The sequence below is a fragment of the Astatotilapia calliptera genome, chromosome 12 (assembly GCF_964374335.1).
Source record: "Astatotilapia calliptera chromosome 12, fAstCal68.1, whole genome shotgun sequence".
Classification (NCBI taxonomy): Eukaryota; Metazoa; Chordata; class Actinopteri; order Cichliformes; family Cichlidae; genus Astatotilapia; species Astatotilapia calliptera.
The window spans coordinates 4,406,833-4,427,476 of record NC_137433.1 but is presented as its reverse complement, the minus strand read 5'-3'; the positions used below and the strand labels follow the sequence as shown (position 1 = coordinate 4,427,476).

At 40.6% G+C, this 20,644-nt stretch overlaps 1 protein-coding gene and 1 long non-coding RNA gene across 3 annotated transcripts; both read right to left on the bottom strand.

The window, feature by feature from the left end:
• Positions 1–233: 233 nt before the first annotated feature.
• LOC113033497 (poly [ADP-ribose] polymerase tankyrase-1) lies at positions 234–14,817 on the bottom strand. Of its 2 annotated transcripts, XM_026187337.2 has the most exons (28): positions 14,027–14,817; positions 13,249–13,473; positions 10,915–11,010; positions 10,752–10,788; positions 10,435–10,510; positions 9,002–9,022; positions 7,389–7,483; positions 7,243–7,309; positions 6,805–6,991; positions 6,552–6,673; positions 6,313–6,404; positions 5,911–5,989; positions 5,649–5,820; positions 5,451–5,530; positions 5,119–5,264; positions 4,784–4,949; positions 4,445–4,664; positions 4,031–4,140; positions 3,639–3,827; positions 3,254–3,500; positions 3,011–3,093; positions 2,767–2,887; positions 2,572–2,669; positions 2,357–2,431; positions 2,043–2,148; positions 1,750–1,936; positions 1,500–1,656; positions 234–1,414 (listed from the first exon to the last, which is right to left on the bottom strand). In XM_026187337.2, exons 1-28 carry the CDS (start codon positions 14,475–14,477, stop codon positions 1,328–1,330), a joined length of 3,792 nt encoding a protein of 1,263 aa, XP_026043122.2. In that variant the 5' UTR covers positions 14,478–14,817; the 3' UTR covers positions 234–1,327. The 2 variants fall into 2 exon arrangements, with proteins under 2 accessions (XP_026043122.2, XP_026043123.2); XM_026187338.2 differs by lacking the exon at positions 9,002–9,022.
• Positions 14,818–16,747: 1,930 nt separating this feature from the next.
• LOC145432134 (uncharacterized) lies at positions 16,748–17,573 on the bottom strand. The gene is made up of 4 exons (XR_013912412.1): positions 17,340–17,573; positions 17,168–17,228; positions 16,986–17,066; positions 16,748–16,902 (listed from the first exon to the last, which is right to left on the bottom strand). It is a non-coding gene; the product is annotated as an uncharacterized LOC145432134 (long non-coding RNA).
• Between the last annotated feature and the right edge of the window lie 3,071 nt (positions 17,574–20,644).

Sequence of the window (20,644 nt, the reverse complement as noted above, 5' to 3'; positions counted from 1 at the left end):
AATTTTTGCGTCATAACTTTTGCACTGTCCACTTCCTGCTGTGACAAAACAAATTTCCCACGTGTGGGACTAATAAAGGTTATCTTATCTTATCTTATCTTAGATGCCAGTTATTTGACTGCAATTTCAATCATACTGGTTTAGTTGCGCATCAAGCTACATTAAATCCCTAACCTTCGACTTTACATATCATAAAAGAAATGGATAATAAATCAGACGCTCAAAACACAAGGAGCTGTTAATGGGACATTTATTAAAAAAACAAAAAACAAAAACGGTATAGGAGAATCAGAAGGCATTAAAGGAAAAATACAGATGTCATTTACAGTTTAACTCAAAAAAATTGTTAAACAGCAACAGTTATACACAAACATTTACACAACCTGTACAAATATTTTTCCTCCGCAAACTTGCAAGTTAAATTTCAAAATAACTTAAATAGTTTTCTACGTAAAAGTGCAAATCCATATGGGTGTGATGTCTGTGAGTAAAACCATGGCGACAGAAAGGGTGCTTTGAGCTCACTGGCTGTAGGATGTCCACTTGTAAGGAAACACAAACACATTTAGCTGCGTAGTTATGATGCCTTGCACTGACCAGCAAATCAGTACTGTAATATCCCAAACAGTCCCAAACTCTGTGACGCCCTTTCTCAACCAATCGTGCCCAACCCTAAATAAAGCCACCGTTAAACATTGCAGTTCAGTCTTTGTAGTGTTCTCGGGTTCAAAGTTTGGAACGTCAGCATTACAGTATAGCAATGACAACCTGTTACATGTATGGTAGTGTTATAGGTTAGCATTAAAGTCACAGTTAACCACAGACCATTCTATACAGTCTTGAACCCCAAACACGACAGGGTTGTAGTAGTCCACAGGTTTGAGGTTTCGACAGCAAGTGTGAGTAGAGGTGAGGCGAAGGCGGCTGCTGCTGATTCTCCACAGTCACAAGGTATGAGGCGACAGAGAGTGGCAAACTGTTAATGCTGAAACTTCAAAGTCTCTACAGGCATCCTTCTCACTGGTGAGGAGGGGAGACATATTGAAAACAAAAAACTAACCCACACACGCTATTGGGCTTTACATGCTTCTGTAAAATCATGCAGCCGAGTCCAAAACAGAAAAAAGGAAAAAAACTAAAAGAAAATCACCATGAGGAGTATTACAGCATATCTGCTCATGAAGCACTGGTCACCATGGGCTCTACTGGACAGAAAACTGGAAATGTGTTTGGTAAATAAAAACGGTGTTTAGGCATTTGCAATACAAATGGGGGAAAAAAGAAGCAAGCATCGAGTCTTTGTGTGAGTTTGTGTAACATGAAGTAACTACGACTTCTGCTCGGCTCCTGCTGCAGACTGCCCTGCGCTCTCAGGCTTAAGGATCTGGTAGGTGATGAGGTACTCTGGGTAGGCCTAAAGAAAACAAAGCAGGGTGTCAGCCAATATTACACAGCACGTGTTGCTTTTTGCTAACGCTATGGCCCGAGTTCTTAATTACCTGCTCTCCTCTGTAGATGACGTACTCGGCGTAAGCTAGGCCGTTAACGCTGGGCCGCCCGATTACTGAATGATGTCCTGGGGGAGCGTGAGCCATCTTCATGGCACTGAACTGTAGGAACGACTTCCCCAAAGTCACTCGGCAGAAAAGCATTTGCCTGAGAAGTCACAACATATGAACTGAGTACAGGAACAAAACTTTGCTACAACATCTTTGTGCTGCAGTTTAATGGGTGACAGCCAAAAGTTACCTGTGGCACAGGTAGCAGGATCGGTCTTTGTGTGTTGGGCAGCCAGTGCCTCCACCAATGCCGTAGACGTATTGATTGCTTTTTGAGGAGTTCTCTGCAAAATAGATACCTGCTCCAAACATCCCTCCTATGTAGGCGTGACGCTCATCAAAGCCTTTGTGAATGATGGCATTGATAAACGGGGAGCCTGTAAGAAATTGTGGCAGGATGAAGTTACACAGTAGTCAGGTTTTCTGTTATGTCTGCTGCAGACACACAGAGCACATAGATGGTGTGACAGTGGGCGTGGTTACCGTGAAACAACATCCGCTCATTGTGATGGTTGTGGTTCTCATCTGCGATCTCCTTCTGCCTGTGGGTGTAACGTTCCCTCAGCTTCTTGTTTACCACCTTTTGAATCTGTGTGATACAGTAGGGTACATTTCAAACAGGATGCAGGGAGTTGTGTTTGTTTTACACCATAAACTAATGACTCCTCCCAAACTGCTGTAATATTGAGGTTTGTAACCCCAAAAATATACTAAATAAAGATTTTAAAAAATAGCCAACACTTGGTCAGTATTTTGCTGATAATCAAAACAGTCAAGTAAAGAGTCAGCATTCAGACCTTAATGATGTTGTATCTGCTGAAGACACCACCAGCATTGCCTCCATCTCTGTGCTCTCTGATGGTGCTCTGCATCTGTGTGACACACATGAACAACAAGATTTGTTATAAGGCACTCTGTCCAGCTATCGCTACATAATAATTTACCAGGTATTTAGAACAGCTGCATTAAAAAAGAGACACTATTTTTGGGTAAATGCAGCTTCTCAGCTCACCTCCTCCTCCACTGACTGGTACTCCTTGTCTTCTGGGGCGAGGTCTATAAGAATGGTTCCCTGGCTGGCACAGTGGAATGTCAGGTATGGGTTGCCACCTGAGAAGTGATCAAGATTCAAAGTGTAAAGATGCACACTCTCTATTAAAGTAGTACCAAAAAAAATCCCCCCAAAAGCCACTGGGTTACACCTCACCTTGTTGGCCACCCAGCAGCCTCTCAACTCCCTTGATGAGCTTGTGTCGGTGGCCATATGCATTAATCCCGATCTCCTTCAGCTCCTCATGGCCCATGTCAGCCAGCACATCCAGTGTGATCTGAGAAAAAAAGAACCCCACAACAAATTGAGACCTTTAATAATTTAATTTTGGTCAAACGTATAACCAGCGGGTTACAGGTCCAGCGTAAAAGGTGTGTTTGCTAGAAAAAGCCATTATGACCTGCTCTCTCTCAAAGATGTCCCTGAGGTGCTCCAGGCCCAGACTCTTCAGGAATTGACTTATGTTCATGTCCAGCATTGCCACTATGAAAAAAAATAAAACAACAAAACAAAAAACCCAGAAGATTTAATAAAACAAATAATTGTAACACAAGCTCCCCAATCTCTTTTATGTCCAATTTGTCTGCTTAACAAGATTTTATAAACTGAGCAGTGTTTGATATAAGGACCGCAACAAACTTACTTTCCCCTTCCTTGCGGTCAGTGCCAGTGGCTCCATCTGCCACCCCGGAGGACCCTGTAGCAGCGGCAGCAGCCAGCTCAGTGAGGGGCCCGGCAAGGTTGTCTATGCTGCTGGCAGCTGAGAGACAAGAAGGCGTGGAGGCAGGGGAGATGACAGAGGCGCTGACCACTGTGGCCTGAGGCTTAAAGCAGCTGGGCAGGGCATCCGGTGGCATGGCATCCATCAGCAGGGCTCGGATGTCATCAGCCTGCAGGAATATACAAGTTAAAAAAATTCAGCAAAGGAAACAGCCTGAGCCTTTCAACGAGCAAACATATTGAAGTACAGAATTTCATTTTATGGTGCGTTTAGTATCACAGTTATTCTTTCAGACAGGAGCCATTACCGTAGCCAGATCCAGAGCAGTCTGCCCCTCCTGGTTCTTCATGGTGGGGTCGGCTCCATGAGCCAGCAGCAACGCACAGAGCTGTGTGCGACCCTTCTGAGCTGCTTCATGGAGGGGTGTGAACGCCCATTTGTCTGTGGCATTCACACACGTGTTGTATTTGATCAGAAGGGCTGCAATATCCACATGCTGCGAGGAAGAGAGGGAACAGATCACAAGTTAAACCCTGAACTTCAAGTTAAATAAAATAACACAGTTACTGACACAGTTTTCAAGAGCTGATGGCAAGGTCATCAGCTCAAGTATCTTTTCATCTACAATGTTTACACTTTTCATGTATCTACAGCTACAAAACCCACAAAAATGTTTCTGTTTATGTAGCTGAGACTGACCCCGTAAGAGGCAGCATTATGAAGAGGGATAAGGCCTCCTTTGTCCTGTGCGTTGACGTCGGCCCCGTGTTCTAATAGATACTCCGCCACTTCAAGGTTGTTGTAGCCAGCTGAGAGAAGAAGAAGAAGAAAAAAAAAAAAAAGAGTCAGTGCAACTTCCTTCATATGAACACACTTCGAAAAGTCTTTTTTAATGCATATTTAATTAGATGAGATTAGTCTCATTGAGCTCCACTCTTTTTACAGCTCGACATGAATAAAATGCAAAGGAAATACTGTGTAAATACAAAACACATAAGACCAACAGCCAGAAAAACAGGACATATTATGTTCCAAGTTTTTATGTCAAACAGTGTGTGAGTTAGTATTTTTACTCAGTACAAAAGTATACAAACACATCAGAAGAGCTTGTACCTGCGAGGTGAAGCGGTGTGGAGTTGCGCCCCTGTGTGTCTCTGCAGTTGATATTCTCCGGGGAGCAGAGCTTCTGGACCCGGGCCAGGCAGCCCTTCTTGGCAGCATCCAGCAGGGCGGCATCGCCCCTCAGCAGGTCCTGGATGTCCGTGTCCCCATCTTTCACCATGTCCAGCGGCATGTTGCCATCACGGTTCTTCTTGCTTGGGTCGGCTCCATGCTGAACAGAAAGGTTTAGTTGATCGATTTTATAAAAATATTTGTTGCACATGACACTGAGTGACTTTCCAGGCCAAAGTGATTCGTTTTCCTGTCAGAATCATGAGGGTGGGCGCTTACTTTGAGTAGCAGTTTGCAGATTTCATATTTTCCTTTGGCCGCAGCCTCGTGAAGAGGGGTGAACTTCCAAAGGTCGGCCACGTTCACTGAAGCTCCATGTCTGACCAGCAACTCGGCCACTTCATAGTGACCATAGGAGCACGCATTGTGGAGGGGAACAAGACCACTGAAGGAGGAAAACCGGCAGAAAAAAAGATCACATTTAAGAGGGAAGAAAATGTGTTTAAAGTACTGATAATTACGGCTTAAAAGGCTTTAAACATGATAACTTCTGATGTCTTTTATGACATTTTTAGTGAACTAACAGACTGTAAGATGGTAGTTTAAGAACTCACCCCTTGTCTTTGGCGTGAACGTCAGCTCCATGGTGTAGCAGGTATTCAACAACAGCCACTCGATTGTAACCGGCCGCAAAGTGCAGAGGAGTGGAGTGGCGCCCCTCCAAGTCCCGACAGTTTACGTTCTGGGGGGTGCAAAGTTGCTGCCAAACGTACATTTTCTAATTAGCCAAGTTTACAAGACATTACATTTTATATCACTGCTACTAGTGAGCATGTGGAACTGATGTGCTACAAATTTTACAAGTGTACAATAAAGATTTTATCACAGTAATAAGTCTCTGTGAAACTCATCATGAATGATCAGGCAGAAGAATCAGTGAACTTACTTGCACTGTATCCAGATCTCCTGCTTTGGCCGCCTCCAGAAACCTGTAGTCCACGTCAGAGTTACGTGTGGGAACATTTTCTGGAAAAGAGAAAGAAAAAAAAAAAAGCTGTCAAAGAAGGACTCACATACACCATGTGATGATCAAGAAAAATAGTGTTTTTTCCATTTTCTTGAAAGTTAGAAGTGCGGTAATCACCGTTGAGGATCTGTTGCACAGCTTCGTTGCCCATCTGAGCAGCGGTGAAGCCCTGCAGAGACACAATGGAGGGGTCGGCCCCGTAACTCAGCAGCAGCTTGCAGGTCTGGATGTGACCAGCCAGCGCCGCTCTATGAAGAGCTGTCTGACCCAGAGTGTCCACAGCATTGACCTGGAGTCAGAACGAAAGAGGTTTCTAAGTTTCATACCAACAACTCTCCCAAAGACCACATTTTTTCAAAAAGGAAATGCAAAAGCACACCTTTGCTCCATGTTTCTGCAGCACCTCAAGGATATCATTGTGAGCTCTCTCGGCAGCGACGTGCAACGGGGTCATGAAGCTAAAAGACGTCACAGATGAGAACATGTCACCATTATCACTCTTTAGTGCTGAATCAGCAGCTTTTCGTTTTTTTAAAATGTTTTACATCACGGTCTCACGTCTTTGCGGCACTTTAATGTGTTTTTACTTGCAACACATTTTTTTGCAATTATGTTGTCACATCTTAGACCACAGAGATTAAGTTGCTTAATTTGGAATAAAATGCTTATAATAATTATTATTATTATATCAGCTACATTCATTACCTTTAAGATGAACTCCTAGTTTATTTGCTTCTTACTTTTAAAAATACAATCTAAAAACTTTTTGTTGTTAACTTACTCTTTGTTCTTCTCATTGATGTTGGCACCTTTACGCAGCAACAACTCGGTCACCTGCTTTCTCTTAGGGTGGGGTGAAGCCACAGCACAGTGCTGAAATACACATTAACATTATATTAGTGCCGAGCTTCATCTTCATTATGCAGAATTATGCAAAGAACTGCTGGTAGCACAATGAGAGAGAGAGAGACAGGCATGTTAAGAGAAACTACTGGCAAGCTCCATAGACGTGATTCTGACCAGAGCTGTTTCGTTGGTCTGAGGATGTTTGAAGCTGATAATTTCCAGAGCCAGCGTCTTCTTCACTTTGGCCACGTCCGCCTCCCTGGCTGCCTGCAGCAATGAGTGACCTTTGAACTCATCTAAAAAGAGATGTGGAAATGACAAATTAGGTATGGTCTAATGATTTGGGTTTCTAAGTACATGAAAGCTAATCTTTGTGGAAAAAAATGCCTGCTGATGAAGCCTTTTAGGTGGCTTAGCGAGAACTCACAGGTAAGCCTTTCTTTCAGCTCTGGAGTCGGAGCCATGTCCACAGCACTCTTGCTGTGGCAGTTTAGGAGGGTGGGGTCAGCCCCGTGGCTTAGCAGCAAGGAACAAACCTCCACTCGGTTCTTGGATGCTGCCTCGTGGAGGGGAGTGAACTGCCACAGGTCCATGGCATTCACACAGGCTCCATGCTGCAGAGAGAAACAGCACAAAACGTGTACAGGAGAAGGAAGAAACATTTGTTTCATCACATCAGTATCTGACATAACAAAATGTAATTAGTGTCTGATTACAATTCCTAGCACTACGTTATTTCCTAGTTATAACTCATGACATGATTTTACAAAGCGAAACGAGTTACACTTATTCATTGCTCAATAACATTTCAACCAACCCAGAGTCCTAAAAGCACAAGCTCATCAAATAAGAAATCGTGTCTTACTTTAAGCAGAAGCTCGGTGACCTCGTAGTGACCGTAGGAGCAGGCGTTGTGAAGAGGAACCAGACCACTGCCGGACAACACACTCTGGTTAGTGTCGTGACTTATACTTAAAAGGACAAAAGAGAGAAGAGAAAAAAAAGCCTCACCCTTTGTCCTTGGCGTGAACATCAGCCCCATGCTGAAGGAGGAGCTGAACGATGCGGACCCGGTTGTACCCAGCAGCCAGGTGCAGCGGTGTAGACTGCAAGAGAAAGAAAGCCTGTTAACATCGTTCGTGGGCCGGGTCGGTGCATACTGCCTTTGATGGCCACATGAGCGAGCGGCTGATTAAGGCCAAAAGCAATTGTGCTAGAGCAGGCTATGCTCGGTGAGTTGCAGATGAATGGCGGACATCGTGATGCAGAGTCAATGAGTTTGTGGGGAAAATTCAACAACAAAATTCAGTTGCTGTTGTTACTATGTCTGACCTGAGCGACGACGAGCAACTTTAACCTCACTAGTCATCTAACTCGATTTCCAATTGATAAGATCACAAAAAAATAAATCTTTTAGGTCTTAGTACTTCGAAAATAGGTTTGATGCAGTAAGCTGAGGAGTAGTAAAGTCCAAAAGGCTGCTTGTGAATTATGGTTAGGATACAATATCTGACTTACTTTCCAATTCCAGTTATAAAATAATTAACAAATAAATAAAAAGAAAAAAAACAATAGAAACATACAAAAATGCTTCCAATTTTAATTTCTATTAATTTTTCAATTACCTGTGTATAAAAACAATCATTCAATACTAGCTATTGAGTAAATAAAATTATATTGAATCCCAACCATAATAGGATGCAGTGAAGCTACAATAAGCAGGCTGAGAAAAAACAAAAAATCAAATAGCCTAATTTCAGCCAAGAAAAATGAGAATTAGTATAAGCAAAGCTGCAAATCCCATTTCAATTGCATTTGTTCACTGTTCAAAAATCTGGCTCAGGTCAAGCTCACAATGAAAAGAAGGGACATTGTTTCATTTCAATCCATGCAGTGATGTTAATATAAAAATGCAGAAATGTAAGACTATTAAGTGACAGTGAAAAAAAACAAAAAACAGCTCTGAATAATGAGAGTTGAATCATGGAGGCTTCATTCAGTTTGGGATGACACAGGCAATTTAGAAGCAATCAACATGGAGGGAAGAGCATAGCACTAGAATGGCAGGTTAAGTTTAGACCATTCATTACTGCATACCAACTAATCCAACAAGGACATGTGAAGTATACACAAGTTACAATGACACAAATTCAAGATTCGATTGACAAACAAAGTGCAGAGGGGCAGGCCTTCAGGCATGCATGAATTATCACCATCATCAAAAACAAAATTAATGAAAAGATAAATCAGACACTGATTTATGTGCAAGTGATCGAAAGCTGGAGAAGTGTGGGTGAGTGTGCAGAGGAGAGAGGACAGACGCTGAAGTAGGCAGGCAGTGGGCATTTTGTGCTCCTCTCCAAATCCAAAAAGATGAGTCGTCACCATGACACCAACCCAGTTCAGTCGCTCACTCACATTCACGCACACACAACAGAGGAGCATCAGGGTAGGATAAATGAGTGACCCGTACACCCAGGTCCATGATGTGCAATTAACAAGTGACAGCCAGCTTATTGGTCAAATAAAAACGATGGATTAAAAATAAAAGAATAAAAACAAAAACAAACAAAAAAGATCACAACAGTGCATCAATTAAGTGGCCGTTATCAAGGTCAACTTACCAGCATTTTTTGTGATGTTGACTGATCGACAAATGTTGCCAGAGTCACACGGAAAACAAAATGAAACAAAAATTACAAAATGACAGTGTCTTTTCACAGCAATTTCTCTCTCTCCCTTAAAGTCAGTGAAACATAAAGCGCAGTAAGACAATAACCACTGTTTGATCCGTCAAAGACGGTGTGAGATTAAATGTGACACGGGGCCAGAGAGGGTAAGTAGCTGGAGGATGCAGTGGAGACTGCTCCTCCTCTTCTTAGGTCTGCTTAAATTCCAGACCACATCTCCAAAGTGGCTTACAGACCTAGATCATGCAAACATCAATTCTACTGCAAAGAGGTAACACTTTAATTTCTGATGGAAAAAAATACGGTTAGAAGTGAATGACATGTGCTGAAAAACTGTTAGCAACAATGAGTTTTCATGGAATAATGAAGGTAGTAGTTATGTTTTGTTTTAAGCTGGTTAGAGAAATAAACACATTTATTCAGGATAAGAAAGCTAATCATTCAATAATTTGAAAATAATGCATGAGGGACCAACCCCACCCCCCCTCCCAAAGAAAAGAAAAAAGAAACACACACACACACAAACAGTAGGAGTAAATGCTCCTGTTCATAGGGATGCAATGGAAACAAGATCCCTCACCTAAATCAGCCATGATAAACAGTGTGTAAAGTCTAAAAGAGGAGTGCCAGCTGTGTTTGTACCATTACACATGTAGTTCCCTCAACCACAAAGAGGAAGACAAAAAACAAAACAAACAAAATTAACAGGAGGAAACCTGCATGGTGATCTAAACACTGCTTACAGTGTAATCACGTCCCACTAACAAAGACTAAGAACTGAAAATGACACAGAAATAAACTGTGCAGAATACATTAAGCCTAGTTCTTTGATCTGACCAGATGTGCTTCCACAGAAAATAGATTTCACAACTGACCAAACATGCTGGAAAAATATAGTTTTGGGGGTTTTTCGTGTAAATTTATGTCTACTTTAGCTTCAAGAGAATGTATACAGAATCAACTAGCCTGATAAACTGGGTTGAAATAGTGCTTTTAGTGGTTTCCTTGAAAAAGGCTGGACAATTAAAAGCCAAGTTGAAGAAAACGGATGCTGTTAAAATGAGGATGATTTCACAGCAGCAAATGGATTGTGGATGGTCTCATGAGAGTCACGCATGCATGATTAGAGAATAAGAAATGTCTAAAACAGGTATTTCCAAATTAAGATGGCCCCAACATAAATCCTCTATAGAAACACCATTCAAACTAATTCAGACTCCTTTAAACACATGCTGACTGAATTAAAAAACAAACGAACAAAAAAAACACAACGTGCATTTTCCCCCTCAAAATCTGAAGTTTTGGAAACACACTAGTAAACGTGTATGTATGTATTTGGTGTAATGTGCTACTTGTGGCTCATTTACCTTGCGACCATCGCTGGCGTGACAGTTGACATTTAATGGAGTCAGCAGTGCCATCAGTTTTTCTTCATTTCCACTCCTGTAATTAGATGGTTGAAAAGACTCAGATGTTGTTAAATCAAAATAAATTGATGGAAACTAGCAACTAAGATGAGGTCAATTAAAGTCAGATTAAAAGGATATCACATGCAATCATTTTTCTCCTCCTTCATATGTTTTAACTCTTAAATGTGCTTACAGAATCACAGGACACACCAGCATCGTTTCTATAACTGCAGTTTACCCAAGAACTTCATGTCATCAACTATTGACACACTCACCTTGCTGCTTCCAAAAGTTCATCCTTCTTGTATTCACCTGGAACAAGAAAAACTCTCAGATTAGAGAAACGTGTGAAACACTTATACATAAATATTGGCATGTGACTTAACTTTACATAGCATTTATTGCTTATGTTTGTTTGGCACATTAACCGAGACTGACCAGTGAGAACCGCCTTAGCTGAAGGGTCAGCCAGATCCAGAGCAGACTTGCCATCGGTGTTGCGGATGTTAGGATCAGCTCCGTGTTGCAGTAACACTGCAAAAGATAAGATGAAATAAACAAAAACTTGCATTTTAACGTTCCTTTTTTGTGTTACTCAGAATGCTGTGCATATTAATAAAGAGGAAGGCTGGTTAAACAGCATAGATAATAATAAAAGACACAAAGTTGAAAACAGTGTTCAAGCTGGCACCACCTCTATATTTTAAAGAGCCCCAGGGGAGAACGCCACCTCGCACAATGAATGCTCCAGCTCATCAGACGTTTGCACATACACTCAAAGAACTAGAATGACATCAGTCTTGTATTCATCTGGATGAAAATGAGCGCTTAGATTAGAGCCTGGCATGCAAAACACTTCACATAAATGTTTGCAGTGGATATAACTTTCCATGGGCAATTACAGTCTCTGTTTGTTTGGCAAGTTAAGTGCTGAGAATGAACCCGGCTGATTTATCAAGTAGAACCTCAGTTATTTCCACACAGGCACATTTTATTTATACAAATAATCCAAAGACTGAGGCTTAGGATGGCTCATAATGCCAGTTCAAACTAGGGCTGGGCCATATTATATCATTCACGGTAATACCAGTATAATGTTAGGCAACGATAGGAAAATGAAATATCGCGATAGAATATGAGTAAAACGCGCATGCGCAGTGCCCTTGTTTTCATACGCACATGGCCGATTGTTGAGCGAAACAGATGAACCAGAATTGGTTTGTAAAAATGGTGCAACTTCAGTGATGTGGAACTGGTTTGGTGTTTGTCCGTCAGATACATGACAAAGCACCTTTTTTGCAGAACATGCAAGCGGCCGTCGTTATTGTCGGACTAAGATGCTTAAATCTGGGAGTAATCTGGGTCCCAAACTCCGTAATCTTCAGGTCAAAGAACACTGCAGCATCACTAAGAGTTAAAAACTGTCTAAATTCTTTCATCTTTAATAAAACGATGAGCATTGCTGCTTTACCAGGTGTAACTATGAAGTCTAACTTCCAGGCATCCATGAAAACAAAATTTATTACATTTAACGGAGTTAGAAGCTAGCAGGAAGCTAGCGGAAGTTAGCTCGCTAGTTTCGCTAGTTGCCTAAGCATGATATTGCATGTTCTGACTGAGAGATTTCTGAAAAATTCAAACGTACAGCTCTGCTATCACTTCCAACATAAATGAAGACAGAAAACTAAACAGCAGTGACGTTTGTAGGGTTACTGAAGTTGGGCTAGCTGCTATATAATGATGTGCTACGTGATCGCTAGCGACACAGCTATGTTAGCATAAACAGTGAAGCTGGAGGACGAACACTAACACTTTTACACTTATAAAAGTTAACGTTAAGGTTCCTGATAGTTGGAGGCAAATGCAATCGCATGGCAGGGTGCTGTAAACGGACCAAACTTCAGTCAGGAGAACAACTGAGATAATCCATCCACAATACGAGGTTAGTCATTAATATACTGCAACATGGGAATAGAGCAGCTGCCAGAGAATTCAACATTAATGAATCAATGGTACAGAAGTGGAGGAAGCAAGAATGAGTTTAATAAAGTTTGATTTATCTGACTGCTTTGTTTCGCTTAATGTGCCTTATAATCCCATGTACCTTATGGTCCGAAAAATACGTACTGCACACTGCAGTTTAATGTTGCAAAGCACCTCTTTTTAACTTCAGTGGATATTATACATGGTTATGCTCAGGATATGTCAGCCCATTTCTACTGGAAATGCCTTTTGGTTAAACTTTCAGCAAGGAATTTGCATTTGCACTGTTACATTTTTATAAAGCTTTAATGTACATAAAAACCAGCTTCTTGTTTAAGTGAAAATAAATGGAAGGTTGTCTTTTTGCGCTAGTAATGTTGTGGAGTTGTATTTTGTCTCGCATCAATTATATCGTCGGTTATATCGTTATCGCAAATTTTCAAATATATATCGTGATAAATATTTTTGGCCATATCGCCCTAGTTCAAACTGTTTCTTTACTCTTGAAATGAGTCCACAAGATGTACTTCTACATGGCAGCCATCCCTGCATAGGCAAATGTTTATGTAAATTAACAAATAAAAAGGTTATATAGGCTATAGAAATTTGATAGGGAAAAAAAAAAAACACTAAGGCATTTGTTTGTGTGTCACCCCAGTGTAAGTAATGTTTTCAGCCTGCTCTGGCTGTTTTTCCTGTCTCACACACATATTTATTAAGTTTATCACTCCCACACATACACAATTCCATATTTGCCTAACCGTAGATATAAACGGCTAGCATCCTTACCAATGCACACATCTATCTTTCCCTTGATGGCAGCCTCATGTAACGGAGTGTAGTTCCAGTTGTCTCTGGCATTTGGATCTGCGCCTTGACACAAGAGGAGGCTGACGACTTCTGCGTGTCCAAAAGAGCAGGCATTATGCAGGGGGATGAGACCTCCATCATCCCTAGCGTGAACATTGGCCCCAGTCTGCAGAAGGTGCTCCACAACATCTTTTCTACCAAAGCCTGAAAGAAGCACGTGCGTTGAGTTTTTCCATCTATATTACATTAAGCGTTTTGCATAAGTATCCTGCTAACATTAATAGCTTTTAGCCATTCACAGGAAATATCCCAACAAAAACAACACTTTATAACTATATTAAAATATAAATACTCTTTATACGATTAAGCATCCGTATAGATACACAAACTTCTTACCTATAATAATTGCAGAGGTGTTGTATTTAATTTAGGGCATGGGAACTTAGCAAACAACATACACGTAGTAGCATACTGTTAGTTTTTGTTGTAGTTCATGCTAACGTACGGTTATCCTAACTAAAAGATACGACGGTTTGCGTTTCCTAGCTAAATGTTATTAGCGGCACAGCTTATAAAACAGTTATAAAACGACAGCTTAAAATTATAGTTACATTTTAAGGAATATATAAGAAAGATAAATGTAAATAAAATGTTAGCGCTAGCACTAAACAAGTCAAGCAAAACACATTATCTAGCTAGCCGCCCGCAGTATGTTAGCTAATAACAAGATGCTGTTGCTACTTCATTAGCTCGTTACCCGCAGCGAAATGAAGGGGGGTTGATTTTCGACCAGCCATGTCCTTCGCGTTTACATTCACCGAATCCACAAGTCTCTTTACTCTGGATACGTCTCCATTACGACAGGCCTCGAACAACTCCCTGAACGCCCCACCGATGCCGCTGCTGCCGTCGGTGGGACTGGCAGCTCCAGAGCCAGGGCTCGAAACGCTGCTGCTACCTCCGCCAGAGGTTGTCGTGGTGGAGCTCGCACTGCTCGCTAAGGCCGGGGCTGGTAGGTCTGGGGAGGCCAAAGCCATTTCAATCCCTCCGCTGCACTCCCTCTCATTCTCCGAAGGTCCGACGGCCGAGGTCAGCAAAGCCATCGGCGGAGAGCCCGGAGGAGCGCCAGAAAGAGAGCCGTTTCTCGGCGGAGACTGTAAAGTATTTTGCTGTTGTTGCTGCTGCGATGAACGTCGAGACACCGCCATTACAGCAGCTCTCAGGCGATAATAAAAGCAGTTCCTCCTTCTTTCCGGTGAAAGTGGTCGTTTTTCCTGTCAGCTGTTTTCTTAGTGGAGCCTGGCAGTGGACCCCCTCCCCCTCTCCGACTTAAACTTACTATAATGCATTGCAAAACACATTAAAAAATATCGTCTTTAGGTATTACATTGCTTTATTGCCTTATTTAAAATTGATTATTTAATTTAAAAGAACGTACTAAAAGACTGAAAATAGGTTTGTGAGATTTGGGGGGAGAATCTTTTTAAATAGTTTTTTTTATGTGAAATATATATTTTATATTTCACAGTGCAATAAACAATTAATAATAAAAAATAATAAACGAACTTTAAAAATAAGAATTAATTGCTTTGGGGGGCTTATGCCTGGGGCGGCAGAGATAATTAAAAAAAAATCTCAAGTAATTCTCAATTGTTCCACTGGCAGACTTCTTTTCCGTACAATAAACCGCAAAAAAACTGAAGGGTTTTCATAATGTTTAAGTATAATATGACATCAGATATGGCAGCTTTTGTTCTTGATGTTTGTTTTTTGATCTTTGGTTCATCTATGTTGACCCGGAGGTCCCGGTCAACACAGGTGCACTGCACTTTGAGCTTTTCCAAAAAAAGATCAATAAGAAAAACTACCACAGACCTTCCACGGCACAAGAAAGACTGAGCGGACTGGCAGTAATTAGTATTAACAATAAAGTTGGCCATCAGATTTCTTGCAGTGATGTAATGATTTTCCTTCTAGAAAAGCTTGAAAACAAAAATGCTAAGAGGACGGAGTGTTGAGGAAAACCAAAAAAGTCAAAAGTCTGGATTCCAATCATTCATTTTCAAATGTAGTTCTTCTTATTTTTACCAAAGTGTTTAGACATGTTTACATAGTTTTCAGAACAAATTTATACATCTTGTTCCCTTGTTTCACCTACGTCTATGAATTTACAATACTGAAGTATTTCTCTGATATATTTTTTATTATATTTAGTAGTTAGAACTTAAAACATTAACTAGGGACTGTTTAATTGAAGGGATTTTAATTTTATTTCTATTTTTATGGCACTTTGTTGTTGCACACTGCTCTTACACTTTATTTAAAACTAGAAATAATAAAGCAGTTGATGTGTTTCAGCCTGTAACGTTTAGTGTCTGTTGGTACTTCATCACTTTGAATAAGTGCAAGTCAACACCAGGCCCCACTTTCAGTCTTTCCATTTCTCCTTTCCAAACACATGAATAACAGTCCATTATTTTCACCGTTAAACACTAAAATATTCTTGACTTTTTTAATAAACAAATTAAACGACAGCCAGCATCCCAGTTATTTCAAACTTTAAAAAAAATCTCCATCCCCGTGTGGAAAAGTTTCACCTTTGCTAACTGCATGCTAAAGGAAGTAAAGATATTTTCCAACTTAAAATCTCAATTATTTTCCAAACTCATTTCAACCAATTTTTTAATTTTAATTGTACCTTATGTTCATGTAGGACTCAAGAAAGCGTACTTTGAACTAGGATCCAATCATGTGATTTGTCATCCACAGTTCTCATCATGAATGACGTCTCCTGTGACACTGAGTGCTTCAACACTTTCATCACTCCTGACAACAAGTGATTTCTTTGTGTAAAACCAGGCAGTTATGCAATTGGTCAGAAATGATCTGTCCCATAGACAGGGATGCAGGTGCCCAGCTACGAGCTGGTTTATTAATACTAAGCTAAAGAAGAAAAGGAACTCACTGTAGTTCTCACAGCTCAGGACAAGCAGACACCTGATGTTGAGTGACTGAATGGAACTAAAGCAAGAATTCATGATGATGACAAAACTCTGCATATGCAGTCAGGAGACTGATGACCTGTGAAATGAACTGTTAGAAATGTGCAGATATGTGTAAACATTGATCAACATTTAACATCCAGCATGGAGCAAAACTTCTGACCGACATCTATGAGAACCTTTAATCTCGTCATCTTTGTAGTGAAATATGACTCATTAAACCTTTCCATGTATTTTATCCACAGTGAAAACTATTCACTTTGCTGGACCCCAAAATCACATGTGTTCAATTCATTTCATTAGATACTAGCAATACTATTAAATTGGACCTCATTACTATCATATAGCAATTAATGTGAAACTGAGTCATATCATAATCTATATATGTAATATGTTTTTGCCTGAATCTTCCACCACAAACAGAAAGAGGACATGTGAGCTGCTGTCTGAGTAACAATGCAAATACACACCAGAAATTGTTTAGTAAAGACAAATTTAATAAATGAAAGCTGGTGAGAGGGCCTTCAGTGCATCCATCCATCCATCTCTTCTGCTTATCTGGTTCAAGGTTGGAGCCATCCCAGCTGTTATGGGGTCAGAGGCAGGGGCAAAACCTGGACAGGTGGTCAGTCTAACACAGAGAAACACACAACCATTCACACTCACATTCAACCTAACTGCATCGCTCTGGACTGTGGGAAGAAGCCGGAGTACCTGGAGGGATCCACAAAGGCATGAGGACTCTCTTGCTCTCAGGTCACTGCCGTTCACGCTGCTCTGAACACTCTCAGTTGTCTTTGGAACAAATAACACCAAATGAGAGTGAATCACTTCAGAACAACAGGAACACTCCTGGTTATTGTGAGCAAACGTCATAACAAGATGAATATATTTACCATTTTAATGAGGGAGAATCTTCTGTGTGGAGTTTCTTCTCAGCGTGACTCTTTTTCCTGACTTTTAGAAACAAGAGGCAGAAAAGAAAGAATAAAAGTTAAAACCTCCACAATTTTCAAGTATTTTAGGACAGAATTTTAGAAACAACCTTAAACACTATTTACTACTTACCACTTTGTTCAGGCTTGCTGGTGTTCGACATGCTTCACTTTATATTAAATCCTGAAGTGCTTCCTCAGTGGAGTCGGGCTCTGGATGCTGTTGTCTTCCTCTTAGCACCCTTTGCCGACGTCTTCAGAAAACGGCAGAGAACCGACATGAGAACTCTGCCGTCTGCGCTGTAGTCTGTTACTCTCCAGCGGTTCGTCATCAGTGTCCTCTGTTTGGTAAACGGTGGAGATGACTCTGGTTGGGAATGTAGTGAAGAGAAAAGAGTTTCCAATTGCTTTATTTTTGTTTCTCACTTTAGTCACAGATCATCTTAGATGAACACCTGGAGCACCAGGAAAGACATTGCAAGCTGTACCTCCTTGTATCTGGAACCAGCAGGGAGGCCATTAACATATACTACCTTGTGATGGATAAGAAGCTCATCCCCTTCCAGGAAACCACATCATTCGTAGCCATTGATGAACGCTTTAAACATTACTGTTTTCAGTTTATGAAAACAGATGATGCTCCAACAAACTTTTAGTTGAAGTTTTAAAGTGAATGAAAATAATTGTTAAAAATAAATTCTTAAAGTAAATTCAAGAACAGCAGCTAAGACCCAAATTAATATGCAGTGTTACTGCCCATTGAGGTCATTGCAGCATGCACTTTGTGTGGTTTTGACTTTTGTTATGAGTCACTTATGGCTAAAGAATCCTTGTGTAACGCAATCTGTACTTACACCAAAGCTTTAATGCTTGGAAATCAGGACTATTGACCTTGAGCAATTCACTAAGTGTCTGTATCATCAATTTCACCACAACACAATGTTTTAGGCCCCAAAAAATCTGTTTCTATAGAAAGAGGTTACAAGAATTGAAATGTGTCCCAAAACTCTGTAACCCATCAGAGGCTAGTTTTGTAAAGGAGTTTGGTAGTAGCTGCTCCACCATAGGAACAGTAAGACCTCCAGCACACAACGAACACCACACTCACTTAACATAGACACATTTATTAAAACACAATTTTAAACAATAACCCTTTTCTTTTACTGTCTTTCCACTCAGTGTTCCCAAAAAAAACAAAAAAAAAAAACAAAAAAAATTTATCAAGGTCCTTTGGCCAAAAAACAAACAAACACCTGAGCTCAGGGAAAGGTAAAGTGCAACGTTGGGGCCCTCCAATTTGTTCCTACCACCCTGTTGGAACAGTGTAGTATCCAGTAACAGCATCCAGAAAGCAGAAGCATCCACTTGCAGCAACGACCATCTACCAGGTAGGATGTTTCAGTGGAGTCATCAGATGAGGAACATCATCCAGTAGGAACAGGATACCAAAGGAAAAACCAGCCTACACACACCCGGATGCTGGAGAATTAACCAAAGCATATTCATGACTTCCAGTATCACTAACAGCTCATCTAGCAGTCTCAACATCAAAAAAAATACAGGCTTGTTCATGTAAAAAAACAAAACAAACAAAAAAACCGAAAACAAACACTGTTCAACTTTTTTAGGCATGAAAACATCAAGGCCTGGACCTGGACTAGGCCTATCCGGTCTTTAAATGACGTGATGAATCCTGCTCCTGGGTTCAGACTACTCTGTTTATTAAAGCTGTTGTGTTTTTAACATGTTGTAATGCTTTGTATTTTGTTCCATCTTAACAAGGCCCAAAAAAAAGAAAAGAAAAAAAAGTCAGTGATCACTGTGGAAATCTCTCGGGTTTTAAAACCTTATGATTTAACTACAACCTAGCTCATGCAGCAGTAAATAATGACTAACCTCGTATTGTGGATGGATTATCTCAGTTGTTCTGACTGAAGTTTGGTTCTTTGCAGGATCCTGCCAAGCAACTGCATTTGTCCCTAACAATCGGGAACCCTCGCTTCAACTTTTATTTTTTAATTTTTTCAGATATCTCTCAGTCAGAACATGCTATATTATGCCTGGGTGAAAACTAGCGAGCAAATTCCCTGCTAACTTAAATTTAATAAATTCTGTTTTCATGGATGCCTGGAAATGGCTAATGACGTGCTGTGATGCATTCAATGACTGCCAAATGATCAGAAATCTCAATCTTCGGAAAACCTGAGTTACACTCAGCATTTTTGCTTACACAACAGTAGGGAGCCTAATGGTAAAGACCTGTGTTCTTCAGAGCAAGCTGAAAGACAAATACTTGATAGCTTTAAATACTGTTAATTACTTCTTGGACACAGATTACTTTTTGGCACAACATCACAACATTGGCAAAGAAGTCACTTGGATGAGTGACGAAACGTTTCTCCCACTCACTACGTCCAGATGAACAGAATCAACTTTTGGAGATTTACTTTCCTGGATGATTGAGGCTGCATCAAGTCTGAATAGTCGTTACGAATTTCAGTAATTTTTTTTATAAAGTGGTGATTTTTTTTTTTTTTTTTTTACAGCATAGAAAACCACAAAGATTGGCAAAAAAAGAACATGCAATAGTAAAATTAAATGAGAAAAATAATTTTTTCTTTTGAATAAATGAAATTGGTTTTAGGTGACACTGGGAGTCATGGTGATGAGGATGGCGTGTTTGAGCTATGGATATAAAAACAGAAGGAAAAATTGGAATTCGGTTTCACATTTCAGTGCAAACAGCAGCTTTTTCCTACTAGTGCTGTGAAAACTCGGATTTTCCGAACTTTTCAAGAAACGAAGGAATTGCAAAATGATTTCTGCCGACTTAGATCGTTAGATGCACCTGCTATCCCTTTTGATTGAGCGTGAGAAAGATCAATGCTATGGTAAGTACAGCAGGCTAAAAGGTATAATATAATATGTCAGACTGCTGTGCGCCTCCAATATAGAGGTGTGCAGCTGCTTTATTCTCAGCAGATTGTTGCTCAACTAATATGAAAACGTTAGTCCTTAATGTGAATGCGTATTAAAACCTCAATGAGAGTCCATGCAGCCTTACACCACATGAAAATGTGAAGGCTTTCATAAACAATGAGTTCTGCTGGGAGCTTCTTACTGTGTGTGGAATAACATATGATGATGTGAAGCCATGTCTTGACAATTTAAATTCAGGCTTTAATTTGTGCGATCACATGATTAATGTAGACGCACGCTTTGTTTCCTCGTAGCTGAGCTGGTGAGTCCAACCATTTCACGTCAGATGGTCGTCATTAACTTGAGGAACCGTCAACTGACCAACAGCAATCTGGACTCCATGTCCCACCTGGTCCTCACTCTATACCATAACCTGGTGACGGGGTCCAAGGACTTTCCTCACATACTGTTTAAAGGATTGCTCCACCGGGACCAGGTGACGACACCATTTGTCCATGT